General features: G+C 52.4%; 3 protein-coding genes and 1 non-coding gene across 4 annotated transcripts; 3 read left to right on the top strand and 1 right to left on the bottom strand.

Annotated features, from left to right (window-relative positions):
- Window positions 1-908: 908 nt before the first annotated feature.
- On the top strand, window positions 909-4,537 carry PHYSODRAFT_498431 (hypothetical protein; the record flags this gene model as incomplete). The annotated part of the gene is made up of 2 exons (XM_009529616.1): window positions 909-1,177; window positions 3,622-4,537. The coding sequence occupies 2 exons, from the start codon at window positions 909-911 to the stop codon at window positions 4,535-4,537; spliced, it is 1,185 nt and encodes a 394-aa protein (XP_009527911.1).
- Window positions 4,538-7,216: 2,679 nt separating this feature from the next.
- On the top strand, window positions 7,217-8,561 carry PHYSODRAFT_255467 (hypothetical protein; the record flags this gene model as incomplete). Its single annotated transcript, XM_009529615.1, has 3 exons — window positions 7,217-7,591; window positions 7,654-8,031; window positions 8,325-8,561. 3 exons carry the CDS (start codon window positions 7,217-7,219, stop codon window positions 8,559-8,561), a joined length of 990 nt encoding a protein of 329 aa, XP_009527910.1.
- A 449-nt stretch (window positions 8,562-9,010) lies between these two features.
- Window positions 9,011-9,082, bottom strand: PHYSODRAFT_t802. Its single transcript has one exon. It is a non-coding gene; the product is annotated as a tRNA-Met (tRNA).
- Window positions 9,083-9,532: 450 nt separating this feature from the next.
- PHYSODRAFT_255522 (hypothetical protein) lies at window positions 9,533-10,305 on the top strand (the record flags this gene model as incomplete). Its single annotated transcript, XM_009529614.1, has 2 exons — window positions 9,533-9,884; window positions 9,995-10,305. The coding sequence occupies 2 exons, from the start codon at window positions 9,533-9,535 to the stop codon at window positions 10,303-10,305; spliced, it is 663 nt and encodes a 220-aa protein (XP_009527909.1).
- Window positions 10,306-12,816: the final 2,511 nt, after the last annotated feature.

Below are 12,816 nucleotides of genomic sequence, written 5' to 3'. Positions count from 1 at the left end.
CCGTAGCGAAGCGTAGGCAGTCTGCTCCAATAGCGGAGCGAGCATAGCGAGTGAAGCGCCAACTAACTAAAAATCCCCGCCGCGTAGCGGCGGCGCTCGGCTAGTTGTAAAAGTGCTCAGCGCAGATCACACCGTACTTACACTTCTGAAGTAAAAGTTTTTGGGGCAAGGTCTGCCGCTCTGCTAAACCGTCTGCTTCTTGACATGTGAATCATGTGGTTGTGCTGAAGGTTGGATAGACGAAACGTTTGCGCGACAATAAAGAGTATGCGGGACCACAGTGAATGCATTGTTACAGTTCCTCCGTGACAAACGTACAACCTAAAATGGACATTGCATCCCATAGTTTTTCTCAGGTTATCCGTTTTACCGCTTCGAGTGAATCGCTCTATACCGTATCCCAACGCTTAGAAAAGGTAAAGGAACTGTTATGGCGTGCTCCTGTAAAAGCGGAGGGTACCGCCACCATCCCAGGCAGCAGCCGACTTGTTGCATCTGAAACGTAATATGTAACTTACGTGAACAGTAGCATTTATTAAATAGTCTACAATGCTATCAGCAAGCTGCATGTTCTACATGTACATGTATGTGGAGGTGCTTCTCGTCCTGCTGAGAGGGGATTCCTCGCGACGGATTCGTAACCCCATCCAGGTGAACATCGTTCGGGCATTGCAAAGTGCCGCATTGTCGAAATGGGGGTAGAGATCCTGCGTTGGATGGCGGGCAACGACGCACAAAGCTCTTTTTGAGCCAAATCACAGACAGTTGTGCGTCCTTGTTATGGATCCCCAGCCCGAGCACTAACAAACTGGCGCCAACCGGTGCGGGCAACCGCGTGCCGTGGAGGGACACAATCGCTTTAGCGCTCAAGCCGGAAGTCCGTGACACAGGGAGGAAGAAGGAAGGCCATGAAGTTCACATTGCCTAGGGACGCGCTTCCGGCTGTGACTCTGACCAAGGAGCAGCAGGCCGCGTTCATCGAAGAATCGGATACCGTCGTGCGCGAGACGCTGGCAGCCAACGAGGAGTTCCTGGCAGGTGGCGCGACTTTCCGAGACCCGAAATGGAAGATGGTGCGCGTGAAGGAGGGGCTGAGCGTCTACTGCGAGCGTCGATCTCGGTCCAAGGAGTCGAAAGCCCAGAGAACAGCACAGAACCACAGCAGCAACTCCTCTTGGTCGTTCAAGCGTCGAGGTAGCGACACCCCGTGGTCCAGCAGCGACGGCGAGACGTCGCTGTCCAGCGCCACTGGAGACACGATTCAGGAGAAGATGAAGCGTCCCGGAGTGTCCATGCTGGTCCTCTTCGGCACCGTCGACGGCAGTCTGGGCGACTGTATGCTGGGCACTTTCGTGCCCACGAACCAGGCCTGGATCTGGCGCAGCTCGCACATTAAGGACCATTTCAACGACGCGCGCATTTTGGCCAGCATCCGGCGGCCGACCAAGAAGGACCCTTTCCGGGCTCTCAACATCAAGTGGTTCGCCAAGGAGATCCCGGCCGTGCTCTCCGGCATCGTCCAGCAGCGCGACTACATCCTTATGGAGTCCAGTGGACTCACAAAGGACTCGAGGGGCGAAACAGTCGGCTACTACATGCTACACTCGGTCCCGCTGCCGGGCTTCCCGGAGTTCAAGGACCACGGCATCATCCGTGGCCAGCTGAGCTTGTGCTTCATCGACCGACAAGGCGGGCCTGGCAAGGTCGAGCTGTACTGCCGGTCCTTCAGCGACCCTGCGGGCGATATGATTGACCGCGTGAACACCTCCATCTTCGCAGACTCCATCCTCTCGGCTGCCAATGTGATCGACTACGGGTACGTCAGGAAGCTCACGTGGCTCATGAAGGAGAAGGGCGTCTTGCAGCAAGGAACGGCTGGGCGCGGCGACAACTCCGCGCGTTCTCCATGCTGTGAGGCCTGCACCAAGAACTTCACCAAGTTTGCGTTGGGTGGTGGCGCGGGCCCCGGTAACCCGTGCCACCTCTGCAGCCGCATGATGTGCGGCAAGTGCAGCGTGGTTAAGAAGATGACCGTGGACGTGTCCGAGACTGGCTCGGTGAAGCGCTGCGCTCTCCGCTTCTGCCTCAACTGTCTGCTCAAGGCCAAGGAGCAGTCCGTGTGGGAAGTGATCACAAGTGGAGTGGACTCCGCGTCCGAGTGCTCGTCAGTCTCCGACTCGGGGCGAGCGACACTCGGGTAGGCCAACCAGTGGCAACCGTTATCGCGGTCGCTTGGTATTAATCGTGGCACTGCTGTGCCTCGATTACGACGTACCTACATACACCCCAATAGGGGTTTACTAGGATAGGAAGCAACTTTAGAGCCGCCATCGCGCCCGACGACGATAGATTGCTAGAGGCGTGAGCTACTTAGATGCAATAAAGAGACCTTGCTTCTCTTGTAGAAGCTGCATTTTACATGAACCGTTCAGAGTTGGAGCTCTGATCGTCATCTCTCTTCCGTCGACTGCCAACCTTCTATTTAATGCAGTCGGCGATGCAGTTTTTGAACTGTTCGAGGCAATGTGTGCAATGGCAACTAGAAGTATCAAATAACGGCCAGGAATTACCACACATACTCCAGTTCTGGCTGACACAAAGTACTGCAAGCAGCAACTACCAATTGGATTGGTACTGTGAATTCCTGTAATAAAAGAACGCGCTGTATCCAAGTCCCGAGCGTGTTCAAGGGTTTTCACGTTGAAGTGCACCAAATCACTTTTGGAGTAAAACCCGTTAAACCGGCAGCAGTGGAGTCATGGAGGTCTGCAACTCGATTGCAGTCGGCTTACTGCAAGTGCATTCCGCCCTCACCGTCAGTTTGACGGCGTCAAGTCGCGAAGGGTTACTGTAAAGCGCGCTTTTGTCACGCGCATCAAAGCCTGGAGATCTCGCTTTAGCGGCAATCCACAAGTGTCACGTGAGAAATTGCGCCCCAACTGTCAGTTTACCCTAACGCTGCAAGTCGGGACTTCTGCCAAACCACTTGCTTCTTAACCCTTGATCCCTTTAAAACCCTTAGCAAGTGGTTTCCCCGAAGGCTCGAGTGGCTCTCTGGAGAATGCCACGTGCATTTCTGGGGACTGTACGACCCCTCTCCTGTATTACGGTTCGAATGGTTCTGGAAAACGCACAAGTGAGATAAATGCAAGCTTTGAAGCGCTCTGGATAGATGGCAGCTAGCCCCATGGGTGGCTCTCAACTAGATGGCCAGCCACTCTCCTTTTGACGCTCGAGCTGTAACTTCGAGGGCCGAACCAGAAGGAGGCGATGAAGTTCACGCTGCCTGAAGATACCTTCCCGGCAGTGAATTTGTCCAGAGAGAAGCAGGCTGCGCTGATCGAGGAAGCGGAGACCGTCGTACGCCAGACAATCGCTGCGAATGAAGAGTTTCTAGCGGGTGGAGCTACTTTTCGAGATAAGCGCTGAAAGCTCGTGCGCTCGAAGGAAGGACTAAGTGTGTACCGTCAACGACGATCGGCGACTCGGACCACCAGAGTGTCGTCGAAACTTCAACGTCCGTCAACGCCTCAGAGCCAGAGTTTGTCTTTGTCCTTCAAGCGTCGTGGCCGTGGTCGTGCAGCAAGTGACATGCACTGGGGGATGGCTACTACCGATGAGTATTCAGGACCAGATGAAGACTCCAAACGTGTCGTTAATGGTCCTGCACGGCTCGGTAGAGGGAAACCTGGCCGACTGCATGTACGGCACCTTCGCACCTACCAACCAAGCCTGGATGTGGCGCAGCTCCCATCTGAACGACCGTCTCGACGACGCCCGAGTACTATCAACTATCCGAGGACCCACACGAAAGGACCCCTTCCGGTTTCTCGGCATCAAGTGGTTCGCTAAGGAGATCCCGGCCGTGCTGTCAGGTATCGTCCAGCAGCGAGACTACCTCATGCTGGAGGCCACCGGACTCACGCGCGACTCGAGGGGCGACACAGTCGGCTACTATATATTGCACTCGGTCTCACTGCCGGAAGTCCCGGAGCTCTCAGAGTTGGGTATCGTCCGCGGACAGATGAGTCTGTGTTTCATCGACCGACAGAATGACCCAGGCAAAGTCGAGATTTACTGCCGCGGCTTCAGTGACCCCGCCGGCGAGATGATCGACCAAGTGAATGTTGCCATCACTGCAGACTCGCTCATCTCCGCCGCGGGGGTCATCGACTACGCGTACATCAAGAAGCTCACGTGGCTCATCAAGCACAAGGGCGCCTCGACACAGTCCGAGTCTGGGGGATTTCCTCGGCCCAGTCGCTGTGAGACCTGTGACAAGAGCTTCTCTAAGTTTGCGCTCGCTGGGGTGGGGTCCGGTATCCCATGCCACATTTGCCGTCGCGTGGTTTGTGGCAAGTGCAGTGTGGTCAAGAAGATGACTGTGGACGTGTCCAGCACTGGATCTGTGAAGCAGTGCGCTCTTCGGTTTTGCTTGGAGTGTATAATTGAGGCGAAGGAGAAGTCGGTCTGGGAATTGGCGCTGAGCGCGGTGGAAAATTCCTCCGAGTGCTCCTCAACTTCCAGCTCGGAATGAATAAGCAGCTTGTTTAGAGAGAAAACGTTCAATAGATCATCTGGTGTGGTGAATTTTAAGTTTTCTACGACATGTTTTTCTTGTATGCGTGGCGGATAATTTAAGCCATTTAGTTGTGAGGGTCTTTGGCATGACTTCAGTCGTTGATGCAGCCATGAGGACTGCCACCAAGCGTCTGCAATTGGGCGGTAATGAGTCGTTTCTATTGATAAAACTTCGCCTCGGCTTTAAAAACTGTCGTCAGAGATTCATTAACCCCTTGGTTCCCGACGCCGTAAGTTACGACTTTGCCGAATCTCAATGTCGTATAATACGACATAGCTCGATTAACAATAGCATTTGGCTCGAAACGAGATTGCAATACTTTAGTCAAGTCTATTTTCGTCGGCAAAAGTATAAGCCAGAGAGGTAAAAATCAGAATTGCACAAAAACACGGATACAGAGCTGCATAAGCCGGGGCTGGCTAATGGGGCATTTTGTATAGAGAAAGACGAGCATCCCCTTTTAAGGTTTGCGCGTGTACCCACTTTCAAGCAAACACAACAGCGACCTTGAAGGGGAGAGTACGGCGTATGCGGCTGTCAAGAGCTCCCACGAGCTCGTAGAATAGCTTCTAAACGCCCGTACACACAATAAACAAGTAAATGATAAAAACCATAAATGGAATGGCGTCTAAATAACTCTCCAAGGGCTGTTGCTGCTATTTCCTCGAGTTTAGGTGCCGAATATACAAAGTAAGTATAACCGGAAGTAGACTATGTCTGCCGAGACTTCTAACACGAAGAAATATTTATTTGCAGCCTTATAACAACTGTACGGTGTAGCTGGTTTTGGCAGCGACAATGTTGCAGCGTATTTCGCGCCACGTAAATGCCGGATTGAAACAAGGGCATGGAGTAGTGCGTAAATAACCTTGATCGTGCGTATATCCCACAAGGACCTCTCCCAATAACTAAACTAAGATGACGAGAGTATCCTACTACTAACCAACTTAAGCACGACGTATACTTCGGTATCGCCGAGAACGACGGAGGTCTGGCTCGTACGCGTGTCATCAACTGGTCAATCCGACCATAACGCCTTATTTGTGCGTATAGAGATCCTCTTCGGCTGCTTTGACAGTCTCCGTGTACGAGGCGATTTCTATAGTACGCGAAGCCCGAGTGCCGCTACCGGTGCGGTCACCCTCGAGAGCAGCATCAATATACCTGCTGCGAACTAGAATAACCGTGGTAGGCTTAAGCTTTTTCTAGGAACGGTAAAACGAAGCAATTTCGGTATTGCTTCAGTGTTCCGGATTGAGAAAAGCCGGCGGTGTAGGCCGTTGCCTCGGCAACAACACTCTATAGAAATGGGCGAGCTGTTGGGCAGATATCGTAAAGCTGACAAACAAAGCGAAAAAGTGAAGCTGCTGCTACGGTTATAGAGCTGCTTTAGCACTGACATACAAAGTAAGTCAGCACTCCAAGTACCCCTTTGTTGGTTGTAGCGATTACCCATTTTTCTTGAATGGGATATGGTTCCCCATTACCTGACCTGTGCATAAGTGAGAGGGAAAATGTTTTGATTGGCTATATATTGATGATTTGGTGATTACAACCTCGCAGTCATCTATCAACACCGCGAAAGATGGATGTTTTGTGTAGTTCACCAATCCGATTGATCCACCATCTGGGATTAGTATGCACTCGGTCTACGTTCAATGTCGTAAGTTCCGGCGTACTTCACGTCGTTTTCGACTCTTATGTCGTAAGTTCCCCGGGGGATCTATGGGGGGAACTTCCCCCCATAGATCTCTACAATCTTATATGTCTGATGGGGCTTCTCTTGTTACGGACAGGGCGCGCCAATACAAACTCTTAGTTACTTTTTTCGTCGTAAGTTACGACATACAGTACCGTAGATTACGTGTTTCGGTGCCTAAATCCCGGGAACCAAGGGGTTAAAATCGCCATCCGATGGCTATAACTCACCGCGCACGTTTTGCCTTCAAACTCAATGAGTCTATCGGATAGCGCCTAAGCCCAGCTGGAGTACTCTCAAATGTGCGTGATACGTATTCGCCTGGGTACTATCGAAACCGAGAACGAACCTAAACTGGCTTTGAAAATTCTACCGCAACTGCACCAGCGTGTTGTAATGTGAGAGCACTTGATGCTCGTTGCAAGGCGTTTTTTACCGTAAACCAAATATCTCGTCGGCGTCTCCAGCTTCTAGCGCCACGTTTCGGTAGCACGGTATACTACGAAGTACATCGTGATCTTCCACTCGAGATGAGGCGATCTGGGCTTACCTGATGACGGGGCCAAGGTAAAATACATATAGCAACCTACAGCAGGACGAATCCGCTCGTATCTTCTCATGATACTCATCCACTGAACCAGGTGGGCTAGTGACCGAAGATTGGACCTCACCGTCGCTCTACCCGCTAACCAGTACTAAGGTACGGTGCCAGTCGCGTGCAATCTGCCAGTTCCGTGCCACTTTAGCTTCAACCAATTAGAATGCCGTAAGTATTTTTAAAGAACCCTATTGGTAAAAAGTCTGTAAGCGCTATCAGCCAGTAAAACCCGCCAAACTGTATACGAACAAGACACATTTCCCGCCAGTTTGAGCTCAGTCTCCTATTTCATGAAGCCTACAAACCACCCACCAACCCCGCAGCGACCACCTCGACAATGCCCGCGTACGAGATCGAAGACCTCAATTCTGAAGTGAAGCGCGTCCTCGCCGGCGACAGCGCCCACAGTGTCAGCGACAGCACCCCAATTCCGTATCGGACCCTTACGAAATGGGTCGCGAAGGGGAAAATGGGCGTCTTCCGCGCACCAGTTCGTCATGGCCCGGCTCCGCTGCTCTCGCAACCAGCGGAGGCATGGTTGGTCGAGTGGATTGTCGGGCGCCAACTGGTCGGTCACCCCGCAAGTCGCAAGGAGATCATCTTCAAAGCCGGCACCATGAGCTCCATGGCCACTGGTCAAACGGTTGGTGGCGGGTGGTACCGCCGCTTCATGGGGCGACACCCGATGCTGGCAACCCGAACGTCTCAGGCGGTATGCAAGGCCCGCAACGCTGTGACCAAGAGCGATCTCGAGCGGTTTTTTCGTTGATCAAGGCTGTGGTCGAGAATCGTTTGGGCGCGTCTCGCGTGTTCAACATGGACGAAACAGCGTTTCAGACCAACAAGGGCTCTAAGCGTATCGTGGCGGTTCGAGGCTCCAAGAACGTTTGGCACCAAGACGTTGCGCTCAATTTTCACCTCACGCTGGTCGCGTGTGGCAGCGCGTCGGGGTGCATGGTGTCGCCGCTTTTCGTGCTGCCGGGGTTGACAGTCAAGCTCGAAGTTCTAGATGGCTGCCCCATACCCGGAGCTGCCGTCACCACCTCGAGCTCCGGGTTCATGAATGGATTTCTCTTTCTTGAGTGGCTGCACTTTTTTTCGGCTAGCGTGCCCAAGGACGTGCAGCGACCTCTTCTCCTGATTCTGGATGGGGTTCGTCTCATTACTCCGTGGAGATCATCTTAGAGGCAGCTCGGCTTGGCGTGCTTCTGTTGTTGCTGCCTTCGAACGCGACCCACCTGCTTCAACCACTGGATGTCGCTGTGTTTTCGTCGTTCAAGGCGAAGCTACGCCGCCTAACCGAGATCTACGTTGGCGAGACTGGACGCAATTCGGTCGACAAAGAGGAAGCCATCCGGATGGCAAGCGCAGCATGGGTAGGATGCAAGATGGGTGAGAACGTTAAAGCGGGGTTTGCTGGGTGAGGCCTTTTCCCTCCATCCAAGCCTCGTATGGACATGTGCATCGACAATTTCCGGCGCAACGGGACCCCCGCATCTACGAAGCTGGCAGCGTGGCTCCGGATCAAGGAGGTCGTGCAGAAGGAGGTGCTCGTGCTACCGCTGTCCAAGAAGCGGGTGCGCAAGACAGCAACGGTCACCGGTCGTCTTTTGACCAAGGAAACACTGGAAGCGATGGCACAACCGATGAAGAAGCCCAAGAAGGCAGCCAAGACGAAGTAGCATCCGATGGCAACGAAGGCGACGAAGATGAAGAGGGTACCGTCTCCGGTGCCGGAGCCTGTGCAGCTGCAGTTCCAGTCTGCGTCGAAGCACGGTGAGGCAAACCAGCAGGAGAAAGTTGTTTGGGAGGCGATAGTTTAGTATAACCAAAGAAAAAAGTTTTTGCTGGGGCATTTTCCACCACATTGTCTTCATTGTTTTTGTTGTTTATTTCCTACTTTCTATAGTGATACGATATCCCTCTGTACGCCTGGGCCCGCTGTGATGTCCGGTTTTTGAGATTTGACGATCTCAAACTGTTATCAGAAGGGGAACCCGACTCATGGTTCTTAGCATACTGGCGGTCAATCCGTTCACTCGGTGGCAGCCGTCGGTCGCTTTCGCAGTTCTGTGGCAGCCCCCTAATGCTCTAATTGACAGTTAGCCCACTAGTGTTTTGGTTGAGTTAATGCTGCCAGGTGGAATCGAACCACCGTCCTCTCGGTTATGATCCGAGGACTTTACCACTAAGCTATGGCAGCGCTGCCTCTGAGCACAAATCATACTATATTTATACACAAATCACATAATATTGTGTACCATATTGTGATATCGTATATCCTGTCTTATACGATTTCAAATGGGTGCAAATCATTTTGTACAGGTTGTTTCGGTGCTGTCATGAGAGCAAAAAGAGATTTGTCCCCCTTACAAAACCACAGATAAAATGCGGCAGATAACTGGTCCTGCCGTGAATGGGTTTGCAAATAGTCAGCAACTCCTAATTGAGCTCTCGTTTACTGTAGAGCTCAGTAAAACAGTCTGCTAACAGAAGAGATTGCGCTCTCTTCAAATATGCGTTTACATCTCAAAACTAATTGCCCAATAAAAAGTTATGAGCAAAACAGTGAGCGGGATTACATTAAGGCACACAAGTAGCACCGTACCTTAGTATACATTTTTCCAAACTTCCAACATCACAGCGGTGTGTCATGCCTACGCTAAGTTGTTCAGCCACCAACGTGATAGCGGCGGGCTCGCTCCAGAACTGGGCCGCAGAGACGACAGAGGCTTGGAAATCCCAAGTGCAGGACGAGTGGAGACGCCAGAAGCGCCTCAACAACTCGCTGCGGTTCCGTGCGCGTAAGAAGAACGAGCTCATGCAGCTGCGCATCGAGCGCGAACACCTGGAGATGGAAGTCAAGCGACGTCTGACCGCTCCAGAGAGCTCGGCGTTGGAGCACAACCGCGCAATGTGCCAGCTCGCTCTCGAAAGTGAAGCGCTTCGAGCTGACAACCTATACCTGCAGCTTAAAGTTCGTCAGTTTGAGTGCTTCGTGTCTCGTACGTGTGGGGCGGCGATGGAGAGCGCCACCCCTCCCTCGACAGCCAAAATCTGGGCGCAGAGCGTCCGAGTTTCAGGAAAGTCGTTGCGCTTGACACACACTGCACAGCGGAACGAGCTCTGGCTGGCGCATCTACTTCCCCAACCACGTTCGGCTGGACGGCTCACCGTGCATCAAGTTTGACGGAGAATAAGCAGGAAATGCTGCAAGCTCGACTCACAACTCGCATTCAGTGCTCACTGTTCGTAGCCGACACGACGGTCACAAATGCAGATATCAACACCTGGCCACTCCTTGTCACGCCTCCGAACTGGAGCCACTCCCAGCGAGGAGAAGTCACCACCCAAGTGCTGCAAGAACTCGACGAGGGGTGGGGCTTTTCATCAAGGAAAACGAGGCGGTTCGTCAAGGCGATTTGAAAACGGTGGTTCATCAAGGGCGTTTCTATAATCGGCCATAAATCGAGTCAAAAAGATCATCTGCACAAATTGCTAGACTTGTTCATTGCCCGATGGGCTACATGCATACCAGGTGAGACTTTGAGATGTAGCTCTTGGTGTCGTGCAGTCTCTGCGTGGACATCAGGTAAAATCTCAGTGACGACTGCGCAGCGATCAGAGACCAAGTGTAAACCGCAAATATTCGCTGTAGTCGCACACCAGCGCAGAATGTGCTCCATCTCGTCGACGTCAACGCAGTCGCGCGAATGTACATTGGCCTAGGCCTGATAAGCGGAGTCCGCTTATCAGGCCAACTCCGCTTAGAGCGGAGCTGCGCGTTGGATCTACTTGTATCACAGGGTTGCCAAGGAAGAGATTTGCTGGCCTGCCATTGCCATCGCCTACAAGTGCATGGAAAGCAGGCCCTAACAGGTACAGCCCAAAGCGCAAGCAACGCGTACATGTACAGTGGGGCTGGTAGCAACCATCAGCGGTGTAAACCGCTCCCAGCGGGGGTCCCACTTCCTAACTGATGAACCTTCGAAGTGCTCGTTTAAATCTGCTGTGCCGACAATAACGGTGCCTTTGTAATCGATTGTATGCAGGCTAGGAGGCATTCCAAGCTACTACAATAAAAATAACATTGAGGTTACTCTAACAAGTAGCCACCGAGCAATACATATTGAAACTTTTCCTGTTTTACGCTGGACCTTTCGGTCGCGACTCGTGACAAGGAATGCCACTCATCATCTCCTCGGCATCGAATGAAGGCGGGGGATCGCGGTGGGAGCAACTTTTAGACTGTGCGTGCTAGAACAAAACCGCCCTGGACATACAGCTAGGCTCAGTACGAAATATTGCCCCTCAGCCCCGTTATATAATACCATTTCCGTTGTTGCTGCGGGTACCAGGCTGGCCTAAACGACTCCACCGTCGAATGTACCCTTCTCGCGATGCGTGACGGCGAATTAAGCTGCAGGATGCAGCGTTGGTTGCCTTCCACGCATGTACTTGACGTTCAGGTGTCATAGTTCTCTGTTGTACACTGCAATTCGGTAGACTGCCGCTCACAGCAAAACTTATCTACATGTATCACAATACCATTCCATGAATCTTGCCGGTAGTTATCAAGCATATCGGACTACTGTTCGACATACACCGTACGTTGCGCTTTTATTCTTTGCTGGGAGACGATAATTAATGCTGCTGCGATGCCCAGCGGTATAATTGGCGACAAGCCCAATGCGTGCCAGTTTTCTCGCCAAGTATAACTGACTACTGACGTGGTATCCAAATGTGATGGCTCGTTGGAGAAGTGTGTTGTTATGTTGTCGATATCCATGATAGGCAGGTCGTATCCTAAGCGGCTAAGCCAATACCGCTCGATAGTTGGGTAGCTCGAAGGCCGCGACAACGGCTACGGACGCAGTGCTGATGTGAACAACGAGAATAAGGTGGGCGGCTGACCGCGACAAGCGCCTCGGGGCTTGGCTCGGTCAGCAGGTGCTTGGTCTTGCAGTACAGTCCGCATGGGAAGACCAGCCAGACTGCCTTCACGGTGCTGCGCTGTTGGACCTCGCTGCTAATGCAAAGTCGCACGGTCTCAGAGCTACTCATGCAAATCGCGTCTCGGTGACGCGCTCGAGTTCAACTAACTATCAGGACGACAATATGGGCAACTCCTTTTACGGTTGCAACATCGATTCGTAGCAGTAAGCTTACAGATACAAGTTGTTGAATGTTGCGTCATTATTAAATACAATCTGTCTGGCGCGGCCGTAGTGTATGCGGGTCGGACGAAAAGCAGGTTGGGCTTACAAGCTCTTGAAGAGGTACTGCATCAACGCACTTGGCAGCTTCAGGTTCGGGCTCCTCCGTTTGACGGGTGGCGTAGACCTCCCGCACATCCGCGAAACACTCGTACAAGCAAATTTGGCCAAAGATCATGCAGGCTGAACGTCAACAGCAGTACGGCGATGTTCGCCTAGCAATGTGGTAAAGCAACTTGATGGACGACCGAAATCCTCATTGGCGAACTTCCGTCATAATGCCTTGATGAACCTACTCTGCTATACAAATCCTCGACGAGCCACCCTTTTTTTTGCGGTCCTTGACGAGCCGCCACGATTACTCGATGAAAAGCCGGTCCCCTCGACGAGGATACACACGTGATGGTGTGCGACATTCCAGGCCAAATGCACACGGGGTGTGCGTTTGGCTGCGATACGTCCAGCTTGCCCAACGCGTCCAGGCGATTGAAGCCGACGGAAAGCGCTCCATCCGATTCCGCATTGTCGTTGCGTGAACGATCGCTATCGCTCTATTGAGCAAAACCGTGACGTCAAGTGGGTCAGACATGGTGGGTACTGTGTGAAGCTTACGGAGATCGATGAGAAATGGATTGATGCCGCGTACGATCGATGGGCACCATGCGAGAGCGAGCTTCACAGCAATTATTTATCCCGTGGGCTCAGTTGCTTCTCGGTGGTC

Source organism: Phytophthora sojae, assembly GCF_000149755.1.
Source record: "Phytophthora sojae unplaced genomic scaffold PHYSOscaffold_4, whole genome shotgun sequence".
NCBI classification, from domain to species: domain Eukaryota; phylum Oomycota; class Peronosporomycetes; order Peronosporales; family Peronosporaceae; genus Phytophthora; species Phytophthora sojae.
The sequence above is the reverse complement of the archived record's forward strand: the minus strand, read 5'-3'. Positions and strand labels throughout refer to the sequence as shown.